Source organism: Pinus tabuliformis, chromosome 7, assembly GCF_031772625.1.
Source record: "Pinus tabuliformis cultivar Carrire ecotype Pingquan chromosome 7, CPIR1, whole genome shotgun sequence".
NCBI classification, from domain to species: Eukaryota; Viridiplantae; Streptophyta; class Pinopsida; order Pinales; family Pinaceae; genus Pinus; species Pinus tabuliformis.
The window spans coordinates 1,701,862,071-1,701,874,900 of record NC_142293.1 but is presented as its reverse complement, the minus strand read 5'-3'; the positions used below and the strand labels follow the sequence as shown (position 1 = coordinate 1,701,874,900).

Below are 12,830 nucleotides of genomic sequence, written 5' to 3'. Positions count from 1 at the left end.
ATAGGGAATTAGGATCCTTGATTCTCCATGAAATCCACATCATTGATCATTTTTTATTCCTATATTATAATGTTATTGTTTTTTAATTTTTTTTTGGTGTTTACCTCTAAAGCTTTTAGAGCTGGTAACTCCATACTTTCCGTATATGGAACGGGTATCCTTGTTTTTGCAGGGTTAAGACCTCCAGACCTTTTATTTGTGGATAAATATCCTTGGAATCCTAGGTTCTTTTAAGTAGAAACAAACAGAATGTTCAGACTGTCCTAACAAAGTCTTAACTCAAAGCATATGCTTTTTATAAAATCAATCAAGGATTCGTGCACAAATATTCATATCAACAAATTCCTGCCCGTAAAGAATCAATATACATGCTTGCATTTGTATTTTCCACAAAAGATCTCAAGAAGAAGCACTAACATTCTCATTACAATAAAATCAACTTATCATGGGTATATTCAACAAATAATGAAGGCCCAAGATCTCTGTTGCAATTCATACAAAAATCTTCTAACACGGTACGAGGGAACATCTGGCCTTGAGGCCGCCCCCTCGTATTCTTCAGAAAGTTCTGCTCTCGCTGTTCTTGGCCAGACAGACAAAGCAAAAATGACTACTAACAACAGCATAGAAGAAAGATAGAGAGAAGACAAAAATATGTTCAACCAACGGTTACTTAGTACACCACCAATCAGTGGAATGACCAATGATGCAACATTTGACACTACACTTTTAAGTATTACAAGATGCAACAGAAGGAAAAGACTATAATGAAAATTCATATCTTTTGTCAAATGCCACAACCTCAAAGTGGAACAGCTCAGTACCCTCTAAAGATACTTCGAAATTGACCCTGGTAGTTTCTCTATTTAAAAATAAGTTATTTTTATTGTTCTAAATGATCCAAATCTTTGCAATTGCCTCAAACTCCAACACCAATGTAAACCATTTCTTAGATCACATAACTCTTCAAACAGTTTTTTAGCTCAGCAACGTGGATCATTCTCAATACTTGCTTATTAGCAAATTCTGGAGCAGCAAAAGATCATTGGAAGAGAAGTTCAGAGACATGGGAAAGTAACTTTCCATTAATTCCATGTCTTCGATATTGTAAAGCATCTGCATATAATACAATCTACATGTGAAAATCATAATCAAATCATTAAAACTAATAAAATATTATCGTATATGGGTTCAAAATCTCAAAACAAAAAAAGGGACTACATATTTATGTGAAATAGATCTGCCTTTTTGAGTAAATTTCAGTTCTGGAATGTACCTGAATAGATGAGAAAAGAACAAAGAATCATGGCCAAATCCACCTACTCATGACTATAAACTCAAGTATCTCAGCGCTTTCAAGTATCTCCGCTCCTTCAAGTATTTCAACTCTTTCAATTTTGACATGTTGAATGGAAAATATGATACAGTCCTTTAACTCATTTCTTTCATTTTTGATAACCGATTTTTATATTCCTGATCTGTAGTGACAAGTGATCTTTTTACTAAAACATCAAACGTTCAAATATGAATAGATTTTCCTTTAACTCAATTTTGACATGTTGAATGGAAAATAGGATACAGTCCTTTAACTCATTTCTTTCATTTTTGGTAACCGATTTTCATATCCCTGATCTCTAGTGACAAATGATCTTTTTACTAAAACATCAAACGTTCAAATATGAACAGATGTCTAGAAAATATGAACAGATATCTAGAAATGGATCTTTGATCCACATTATTCACATGAAATAAACGAACTTGGCAACTTGAAGTATGATGAGATGTGGATTTTTCAGCTGTAACAAAAAAAAAACACATTGTTATGCAATTGCATTGAAAGAAATGAAGATAATGATATTTTGAATTTCACATAAAATGATACATCAATTGATATTTTCCATACCAATATTTTGCAAAATAGAACCTTGTACCCTTCTAGATGTGTGGTCCAGATTGATTTCTTTTGTAGAAGAAATCTCCAATTGTTCATTCATGCTTATTTTCCTTCCACGACACCGTCCAACCTTTAGAAACTGTGGTCCATATTTTCTTGATTTCAATGCAGGAACACTTTGCCCCCTTTTTTTGTTGGGCTCAAGAAACTATGTCGCCTCTTGGTAGTGACCTTGGATGGAGTTACAACATTAAATTTCTTATTATTGTACTCTTGGCTTACATTTTTTACCAATTGATTTAGTGCATATGCCTGCTCCAAATTTGTGGGTGTTATTTGTAATAAACCCCTCAATCTCTTATGAGTTGATGACATCAAAAGTTTAATTTCTTCATCGATTGTTAGGGCGCTATCTTGCCTTACAATGGTTGAATCAGTGGAAGGAGAAGCTGGAAGGTTCATTGAACTGCGACAATAAAGCCCACATACACGGAAAAAAACTATCAATATAAATTTAAATAAATTGAACGGCAACAATAAAGCCCACACATACAGGGAAAAAACTATCAATATAAATTTAAATACGATAAGAAAGGGGAAAAAAGATTTGAAGTGGATCTACATTAATTTAATATGATAAAGAGGCCTAAACGTCAGAATTGATAAGAGAAATGGGAAAAGAGATGTTTCGACAGTAGATAACATAAAACAGAAAATATTATGAAATGGAAAACCATATGGAAAACCATATGAATAAAAAGATTCATTTTAATTTATTTATTTTAAGTTTTATAAAACCTTGAAAAAAATGTGTATATTTCTTAATAGATATACAAGTAGATCTGGAAATTTTAGTATTTTAACATTTTTATCTGAAGAGATATACGAAGAAGATATTAAGATTTTAATATCTTTTAATAATTATGTAGAGTAGGTAATAAATTTTTAATGTTTTTAAAAAATTTAATAGGTGGGAAGTGAGATAAGTTTTTTACATAAATTTAATATGATAAAGAAGCCTAAACGTCCGAATTTATAAGAGAAATGGGAAAAGAGATGATAAAGAGGCCTAAACGTCAGAATTTATAAGAGAAATGGGAAAAGAGATGTTTTAACAGTAGATAACCTAAAACAGAAAATATTATGAAATGGAAAACTATATGAATAAAAAGATTCATTTTAATTTATTTTTTTAAAAGCTTTATAAAAGATGAAAAAATGTCTATATTTTTTTAATAGATATACAAGACTCAAGTAGATCTGGAAATTTGAATATTTTAACATTTTTATCTAAAGAGATATACTAAGAAGATATTAAGATTTTAATATCTTTTAATAATTATGTAAAATGGATATAAAATTTTTAATGTTTTTGGATATAAAATTTTTAATGTTTTTAAAAAATTTAATCGGTGGGAAGTGAGATAAGGTTAGAAAGGTAAATGTCTTCTTAGAATAGACATTCAAATTCATTACCATGTATCTTGAGACTTCTCAACCTTGAAATAGCAGGGCTATCACAAATTATTGATATATCTAGCGTATAACTCACAAGTCCATTGAATGAGCCTATACAGGCTATACTCTTAATTATAATTATAAGGACAGTTCATTGAATTAGAGTGACAACCCATAAAATTGAGGACTGTTCCGCGATCATTCTATATATTATAAATTCCCAACCTAAATCACTCCAATGTATTATCAATTTCCAATATGATAATACTCACTCTGTTTCAAATTTTACTGGTTAATCTAAAAATGAAATCTTATGCAGAAGAAATGTACTTTTAAAATTATGCTGCGAAAATATAGCGCAAATTTTCATGAACGGAAATTATAATTAAATAAAAAAAAACGTATATATATTTTAGCCTGTGTTTTTCTACCCTACTCCGTATATCTCACTTCAATAGATTTTCTACTCTTTGTATCATATCAGGGTTTAGATTAAGTGCTTTTTATATCCTTTCTCCATATAGATCTGCTAGCCTGTGTTTTTTATCCCTCTCCCGGGCTAAGATATACCTTTTAGATTAAAACGATTGAAGTATGGTTAAGATGATCCCTGACAGTAAAACTGTTAAAGCACTCAACCTAATAAATTTGGAAGAAACAAATCTCCAGGGCTATTATATATCTTCTAGATTAAAATGATTGAAATAAGGTTAAGATGATCTCTGATAGTAAAACTGTAGAAGTACTCACCTAATAAATTTGGAAGAATCAATTTGAGAGCAGGATATGATAGAGGCTTCCACTATCAACTCTGCTGCTTTTATTATTATATCTTCTATCCCTTCCCTCAGCACGGACACTGTTTGAACGCTGAAAGAGGAGGGCATCCCTTGAACCCGATCATCATCTGCAACATCACTGTTATTAGCAGCAGCATCTGAAGATTCAGAACAGCCGCCTTGCGATACCATAGTTGGAACGCCAGTAGAGGAGGTGAGGAGAAAATGAAGGGTTTCGGGAATAATGCGGCGCTAGATCGACTGAGGAGGAAGTAGAGGAGGTGAGGAGAAAATGAAGGGTTTGGGGGATAATGCGGCGCTAGATCGACTTCTTGGATTTCAACTGCGGGAGAAGAAGCGTTGGTATTACCAGCAGCTTTAGCAGTGGCAGATAAAAAGAAGACGGGGCATCTAAACAATATTACCAGTAGCTTTTAGCAGTGGCAGAAAAAGAAGAGGGGGCATCTAAACAAAATTACCAGTAACTTTTAGCAGTGGCAGAAAAAGAAGACGGTGCATCTAAACGAGCATTTGGAGCAGACCAAAGACGGGTATTGTCCTCCGGAAAAATAGAAACTCCAGCTGCTGCTTTTCTTTTCCATGCCGCGTCACAGAAAACTTGCAACCTCACTGAGTGGTGGCAGAAATGAAATTTGAAAACTTGCGAACCTCAATGGGGCACTGCGAATGCTCAACATAGCCAATCACACCATCCCAATTCATCCCTATATGTTGGAAGATTAGCGGTAACCCACACCCATGATACTCTAGCAGCATAATGGAAAGATCTTACAGATTAGGTCAAAACCTAAAATAGTAAAGCTGAACCCTGCCCCACTTCATTGTTAAATTAAGAGTGTCCCACTAATTTAAGATTCTTAATGTCCCATCAACATAGCTGTATGGCACTCGGTCCACTTGAAAATCTTTGGAAGTCCCATCAACACAGCTGTACCCTAATCAGTTACCAATTCAATAATGTTAAATCACATCGGTATCTTACTCCACTCACATTAACACACCGTCCGAGTCTAACGATGCCACAATTTTAACCCGAAAACAATGAAAACGCTGCACAATTTTGTGAAGATTGGGTAATTATAATTTCTCGGGTAAAATAGTGAAAATTTTGGCAGAATTCTTTGGAAATATGGGTTACAGCGGTGAACTGTCAAGATTTTGAATGCCCCAGGTTTTTGATGGTGTTGAAGTCATTTATTGGTTTTCTCTAACTAGTTTATGCGCAATTTTGTGAAGATTTGGTAGCCACACTTTCTCCAGTAAAATAGTGAAAATTTTGGTAGAATTTTTTGGAAATATGGGTTATAGCGGTCAAGCATCAAGATTTTGAATGCCCTAGGGTTCTTGATGGTGTTGAAGTCATTTATTGGATTTTTCTAACTAGTTTATGTTTTGAAGCATTTGGTTGGAATTCAACAAAACAATAATGATTGGTAGTTGGCAACACAATTTTTTGAGTTATCTCTAGTGTGATTTTTTGGACTTTCCAGTGCCGAATTCAGTGGAAAAATTTAAGGTGAAATCCCTGGTTTTTTGTTGTATATATGGGTTCAAGCTTGTAATTTCAATAAATTCCTACCCGATTTTAGAGAAATTAGAGTGGAAAAACCCACCGGAAAAGCTTCCAAAAAGTGGTACTAAAACAACTTTCAACTTTTTTGTTGGATTTTGTTTTTTTGTTATTTAAAAATTATTTTTGAATGTATAAATGGATTTAGTGTTATGAAAAGAATTTGGGATACATGAATTTGTAAAGTTCACGTATTAAATTTGTAATTTCAATAAATTCTTATTTCATCTTGCACAAATTTGACCAAAAAATGCCCAAAAAACTTCTAATACAAATTATTTTTTATTTTAGATGTAGAATGTGACTTAAAATAAAATAATAAGTTAAAACTTAAAATAAAATTTAAAGTATTTATTTTTTAATTAATTAATATGAAAAAAAATATTATTTAAATCAACTTCAACGGAATGTAATTAGATTATTTAATTATAATATTAAACTTTCGTGATTGGGGTGAATTACAATGTGGCAAAAAGAATTAGTAGGGGTGCTCGCCACCCCACTCCCTCTTGATGCATTTAATGTTGGGGGAGGGGAGGGGTAGGAAAGGGGGGGTCAAATGCATGTGACATTTCAACTCGCACAAGCTACCAAACTAGTTCATTTATTGGCTCCTGGGTGTAATGGTTTAGCGTGTGGTTTTCCATTTAAAGAGTCCAAGACAAACATACCCATCACAGGTGGGAGTAAACTTCCCTTGGCTTGCTTGGCAACTTCGACAACTAAGTAGGGAAAGTTAGCCATATGGGATGACATTTATTTATTTCCGAGCAAGGTCTCATTGGTTTGTAGAGCGATTGTGGCAGGGCTTCTGGATGACCCATAGCGAATTTCATTGTAGGAGGGTAAGGCTTTTGTATAGGAGTTAGGTTTCGCAGAAGTGTATAATTTTGGTTGATGGTGTGGTGATAGTCCCACAAAGGGTGCATGTGCGGGGTCCTCAGTGTGTTGCAAGGGTTTTCACCACTACACCTACTCAACATACCCAGGTTTGGGCCTTGTCAAGCCTGGCATGTTGGTGCTTTTGTATCTGGGTAATTTTTGTGATTTAGGTTCTTGTTGTTCTATGCTTTTATGTTATTGGTGTCGTTTCTACTTGAAGCTTCATTTGGTTTTCCTATGGTCTATGCTCTGTTGGGGTGCGTTGTTCCTATTATGCGGCTTGTCCCAGCATTGAAGTATCAACCCGATGTTTATTCTTATCATTGTCCTTGTATATTGTTATCCCATCGCTTCTGCCTTGTTGTATATTGTGGTTGTCTGGGTGCCAACTAGATATTTGGACCTTTGTTGGGGTTGGTATTTGTGGTGTCTAGTGCACCTATTGAGTTTTTAAGGAAGAGACATCTACTCAATGTATTGTTGTGGTCCCCTTCAGGTGTCGGGGACAAAGTCTATCAGGTTTTGTAGGAACTTATTGACAGCAGGAGCAAGGCTTGTTCCTAGGATCTTTTACCTTTCTCAGCCATGGACAGACTATGAATGAGATGTGGGTGAGGGTCGGTAGGGAGGGGTGGTCGTGTCCAGCACAATCAGTTGTGTGTGCAATCTCAAGCTCAATATGCAATAGTTGGATACCATGCAGTGACCTCTCCTAGTACTAGAGAGGAAATTCACCAATTGGAGACTCATGTGGCTCAAGACCACCAAGCTTATTCTGTCACAAAGCTCATTGCAAAGGTTTCTAATTAGTTACCCGACCTTGGTCACAGCTGGGGATGAAGGAACCAATACATGCACTTTGTCACCCTTCACTGGCAACTGAAGACTTTGCTCAGTCGCATCATAGAGGAAAAGAGAGAAGACATGAATGACATAATATCATTCTTGAATGGTATTCAAAGGATTAAGCATCATCAATGATACTACCTAGAGAGATCAGATGCCCACATAGCACATTTGGAGAGTCATCTCCAGTATGATCCAAAGCCCTTTGGCCTTGCAAGAACAAGTACTTAGAACCCAGCTCATGTGACTTCATCTAACTCTTAAGCTCATCTCCTATCTTATGTTCTTATTCTAGTAGATGGTTTGTGGTAGGTTGTTGTTATGATCAATTGTAGTTTTTGTTGTTGTTGCTATGTCTATTTTGGTTTTGGCCAAGATATTCAACTCCTCTTGTGATGGATTGAGGCCAAATTCCTGATTTTGTGGGTTTATTGTCTATCATGACATATCAGGGATGTAATTTGCATTTTGAAGGTAATGCAAAATCAACTTACAAAGAAATTATAATATTAAACCGAAAAGTTTTTAGTAGATATAGTTATCCACTTTCAAACTTTATTAATTGGAATTAAAAAACAAAAACAAAAAAACAAAATTCTGAAATTTTAATGATCAGCTTTATTATTATTTTTTTTTTCTGAGTAAAGACTAATTCTATTAAGAAAGAAAAAAGTATAGTACAAACAAGCTTGCATGCAAGCATAGCAGAAAAGCAAGGGAGCCGAAGGAGATAGGCTATCTACCTTGCTCCTAGGAGACAGTCAAGGGAAGGCCAAAGAAAACACGGGAATACAAAAATATAGAACTAAGCAGAGAGAGCTACCCCGAGGGGTTGGTTCCAGCTATACGACATTTCTTTCCTTTTTTCTTGCCTACTTTGACCCACCCAGTGGAGTTTGGCTGAGCCATAACAAGTTGTAGACTATTCTGCACTGGCGGCGGAATATCCTTATCAGAATCTGAGGACGAAGAGAAATGAGTACGTTTCTGAGAAATCTGAGGGTCAGCGGGGACTGTCGGATCGCTCGAGGGAGCGTCCAACGGAATCTCTTCATTCTACACATTGGCTTCAGTTTCCTCCTCATCCAAACTAGAGAAATCTAAATCGTCCATACGACGGGGTGGCTCACAAGGATTCCAGCGCTTGGATTTGGGTTTGCGTTTCAGATTCTTCTTGTTGTCGAGGAACTGGGCACAGGTACTCTGGAGGTGCCCCGTTTGATGACAATGTCGGCAACGGAAGGCTGTATTCTCGTAATCCAAGGTTTGAGTCCAGTGGAAATCTCCAATCTTGAGATTAATCTGATCTGGCAGTCCTTTGCTGATATCTATTTCTGCACACAGTCTGCCATAGGTATAGAGACCATTTTCCTTTCTTAAAGTATCTGTAGCCAGATAGCGTCCCAAAGTGTTTCCAATGGCTAAGAAGACAGAGAAATGCCATAGATGTGCTGGAAGATTCGGGAGCCTGACCCAAATGGGAGTCTTGGTGATGACGGCTGTAGAAGGGTCGAAGTCTGGAAACCAAGGGGTGAGAAAAAGCCCAGCCGAACCCCAGAACCAAGGGCCTCCCGTTAAGGCCTTTTGGTAGTCTTCATTTAAGTCAAAAACCACTATGAAGAATCCTTTTGAACATAAGTAGATCTTGCTTTTTTTAGTCCAAGTAGTATGGATCCATTGGTATAGATCTGTTGTGCGAGGCCAAAGCCCATTAAATCTGCATATGAGTGCGGATTCTGCAAATATCTGGTAGCGATTTTCAATCTCAGGGTGAGAGAAATTGATGGAAGGAATTTCCTCTGATCTATCCACCAAAAACGGTTTTGGATCTCCATTTGGTTGGGCTACTTTCGAAGAGGACTGAGGTTGGGCAGCATCTTTGCGAGCTGCATCTTTGTAAGAGAAAGAAGGGGCAGAGGAGGTCTGCCCAAAGGAACCCCCTCTTAAACGAAAAGAAGCCTCAATAGAAGCATCCTTATGAATGCTGTAAAGGGAGAGAGGAAGGGGATTCATAAGATGCTTACCCTTATATAGCAGTCTGAGATGAGAGGAGGGGATCCCCAATCGGCATTCGAGTTTTTGCAGAAGATCCTGCACGAGATCTGTTGCGCTAACCCACAACATGATCGTTTTGCTCAATAGTTTGACTTGGATCTGAAATGCATGCGTTTCTTCAGACAAATCTGGCTGGTTCAAGAGAGGAACCTGCTTCCAACAAACCAGATTCGCCGGTCTTGGAGCATTGATCAACGCTGGACGAGGAGCATAGTGGTTGTGTGCTGCAAACCTTGAAACTTCTGCAAGCATCTCTGGCGAAAACAAGAAGCAAATCCCCTGCTTGCGCTCGGCAGAGGTGAGATTTGGAGCATTCCAGCCGCAGAAATGGGATGCGGCGGAGACAGAGATCCCTGGCCGAATCGTTGGCTCGTTGCTTCGGAAAATAAAATCGGCCCTGTTTGTCGCAGGATAAAGGGGGCAAAGCGGTACCCAGGCATCGCGCTCTTTTTCTTTAGCTTCAGGGGAAAACTCTGTGCTCTGAATCACCAGAAGAAGAGGGTTTGCAAAGTAGGTCTTCGATCTGGGAAGAGGAGAGTCGGTGGTTTGAAAGATCCCTTGCCGCCTCTTAGAAACGACAGGATTGAGTGCCGCAGCGCAGACTTTAATTAAATCTTGATCTGCTTTACCCTCTGGTACCAGGACCCCAACGTCCGACTGCAAAACATCCTTGGCGGCCCCATGTTCCTTGTAAATCCCTGCCGTCTGCACAGAGGGCATCACGAATTTCTCAGATATCTGGTCTACGGCTGCTGCAGAAAGCGCCATTAGGGTTTTTTCGCTTTCGCTTCCAACACAGAGGGGCAATCCCATGATCAGCTTTATTATTAGGAAAAGGGGAAAAATGAATTTTCCAATTTTAAGGAAGGATTTAATTTTATTTTTTCATTAAAGAACAAAAAGTTTTTTATTAAATAAAGTAAATATTTATGACTAATCTCCATCTACACCAGCCTATATTCATGTTAACTCAAGATCTACCTAGCATTGAGAGGGATCAAATCTCTTTTCATTATAAAAGAAGTTTGCACCTCAAGAGTTTTAATCCCTCTCGACGCTTGGGAGATCCGAAGTTAAAATGGATCTAGTTTGCTTTATTTATAATTATAATTATATCATTTTATTTTATTTTTATTTTTATTTTTTTATGTAATTTCATAGAGTCAAAATGCTTTTTTTTTATAAGCTTGGCACAACTTTTTTATTCATTCATTTTCATCAAAAGAAGGTTACAACTAGAGTCAAGATGTTCATTGGCCTCAACTTGCCCATTGGGAAACCAGGCCTATTGGCCACCAAACGACATTATATGTCATCCAAAAACAAAAAAAAGTTTGTCTAACAGTTGCTTGTAGGACTAAATGTCTGGAAACTAGCTACATCCTAAATATCAAAGAAACCTAGTCGACATATACATCATATAAAATTAAACAAAAACAAGTGAAACCATAAACAAGAAAACTACTAATCATTAGAGGGACTCCACAAGAGTTGGGTCCTTTGCACTTGAACCCAGTAATTCAGACTGAGGAAGACACGAAATGTGTTTTTCAATGTAGCTGAGACAAACATTCTGCTGCTGAATTTGAAACTGAATGAGTTGAAATTCTTTCTGAATTTATTCAAATCTTGGATCATATTTGACAGAGCCTTCTGGAGAGGTCATCAGAGCCTTGGCCACAATACTTTTCATCATCTAGTAGAGGTGAACAACTTTCTTATATTGGGTGGTGCGGCCTCTGGAATGTCCCGAGTCTAGAACTAAGTCACGCCAGTCTTCCACCTGAACTTCAACTTCTTCCCATTGATTCAATTCAACTTCCTAATTAGAAATCAATTGCCGAACTTGAGACAAGGTACCTGTTTCATAAGCTTGGGTTGCATCTCAGATAGTCTAAGTAGCTGATTTACAGCCACATCTTCGCAGTTGACAGTCCGAGGATGGGTTATTCCCTCCTCGCTTCCCCGATTTCCTTCCCCAACCGCGGCCACCTCTGCCCAAAGAACTGGCATCGGGGTTTGGGCGAACCATAGAGATTGTCCACCAAACAACAGAGACACCAAAAGCCTTAAGCCTCATAGAACAAACCACTGACTCAGGCCAATCTGTCCACTTGGGTTTGGGGAATTTACAGTGGCTATGAGGACCTGATAGAATAACATAGAAGAGAAGCAAGATGCAACTAACATTAGGATCAATCCTATCAAATAATATGATGGTCGAATGGGACTTCCAACCTCAACCTAAAATATTGAATTTTGGCTCCTCGAGCCCAAGTGAAACCAGATACCGAAGCAAGCCAAGGTGGGTCTACCGCCTAAGGAAGAAAGCTCCGCAAACTGGCTCCCTTAGCCCAATTTTAGTAAAACCCACAAGATAAGCGCAATGAATCAAATGCAGGAGGTTCATTCTCCTTTCAATTCTCGTAATCAACAATCCAATGATATATCCAGCACCAATGAATAGGTATGCACCAACTAGATAACTCCAAACTAAAGAGACATAATACATTCCCATGCGAGATAAAAGAATGCCAAAGAGGATGGATACCACCACAGAAAAATCAAACATCATATAGGACAACACACCTAAAACTTTCCAATTTCCCAGACAATGATACCAACTTCTTACAAATACCATATTTTTGAACTTGTATATTATGTTTCAAAGACAATAGAGTAATTTGCAGACCACGGTCAGAGAGGAGGATTAAAGAGAGTTACATATATGACAGAAGAAGCCATTAAATTAAGGAAACCAACTGCATTTGAGGACTTGACCTACCTGGCCTTTCTTTCATACGATAAGACGTTTACCAGGGGCCTTCGACTACCACAAAAAACCGAAACCTAGAATGAAATTGTGAAAAACTTAAAGCTGTGAGCCCTTATCACCTAGAAGGAAAGGTCACATCGGCTCGTCGCATCACCATTAATATTTACCATGCATGTTGTCGCCCAACATTAATGTCCAAGCATGCGAGTTCGTGGGTCAAGCCGCCCTCCTACCCTTTAATTAACTGACGTACTCGTTACAAGGGTCTCAAGATAATCCATTAACTGTGTCGCACCCCAGTCAGGGATCTTGGTTTGCTGCCCTGTCAGTGGCCTGATTGGGGGAAGCATCCTGAACCAAGATCTGCTTCAGAGGGTTCATCTCTTCACCATGTTGATTTTCCATCCAGGGAGAATCAAGGGTCGTGTCAATATTGAAACATCCCCAGTTGGCTAAAAAGTCAGCCACTTTATTTCTTGTTCTCCAAACATGTGAGGGAATGATATAATCGAAGCAAGGAATGAGCTCACTGATATCATGAACCAAATG

At 37.6% G+C, this 12,830-nt stretch overlaps 1 protein-coding gene across 1 annotated transcript; it reads right to left on the bottom strand.

Moving 5' to 3' along the window:
* Positions 1 to 424: 424 nt before the first annotated feature.
* On the bottom strand, positions 425 to 5,046 carry LOC149255083 (uncharacterized). Its single transcript, XM_089460309.1, has 4 exons — positions 4,103 to 5,046; positions 1,904 to 2,360; positions 1,277 to 1,796; positions 425 to 1,116 (listed from the first exon to the last, which is right to left on the bottom strand). Exons 1-2 carry the CDS (start codon positions 4,321 to 4,323, stop codon positions 2,057 to 2,059), a joined length of 525 nt encoding a protein of 174 aa, XP_089316435.1. The 5' UTR covers positions 4,324 to 5,046; the 3' UTR covers positions 425 to 1,116; positions 1,277 to 1,796; positions 1,904 to 2,056.
* Between the last annotated feature and the right edge of the window lie 7,784 nt (positions 5,047 to 12,830).

Bases quoted from the DNA above. Each gene is read 5' to 3' on its own strand.
- LOC149255083 (XM_089460309.1), bottom strand. From the start codon at position 4,323: ATGGTATCGCAAGGCGGCTGTTCTGAATCTTCAGATGCTGCTGCTAAT. The intron at 2,361-4,102 runs GTGAGTACTTCT...TTATTGTCGCAG, and splicing joins GATTCTTCCAAATTTATTAG to TTCAATGAACCTTCCAGCTT.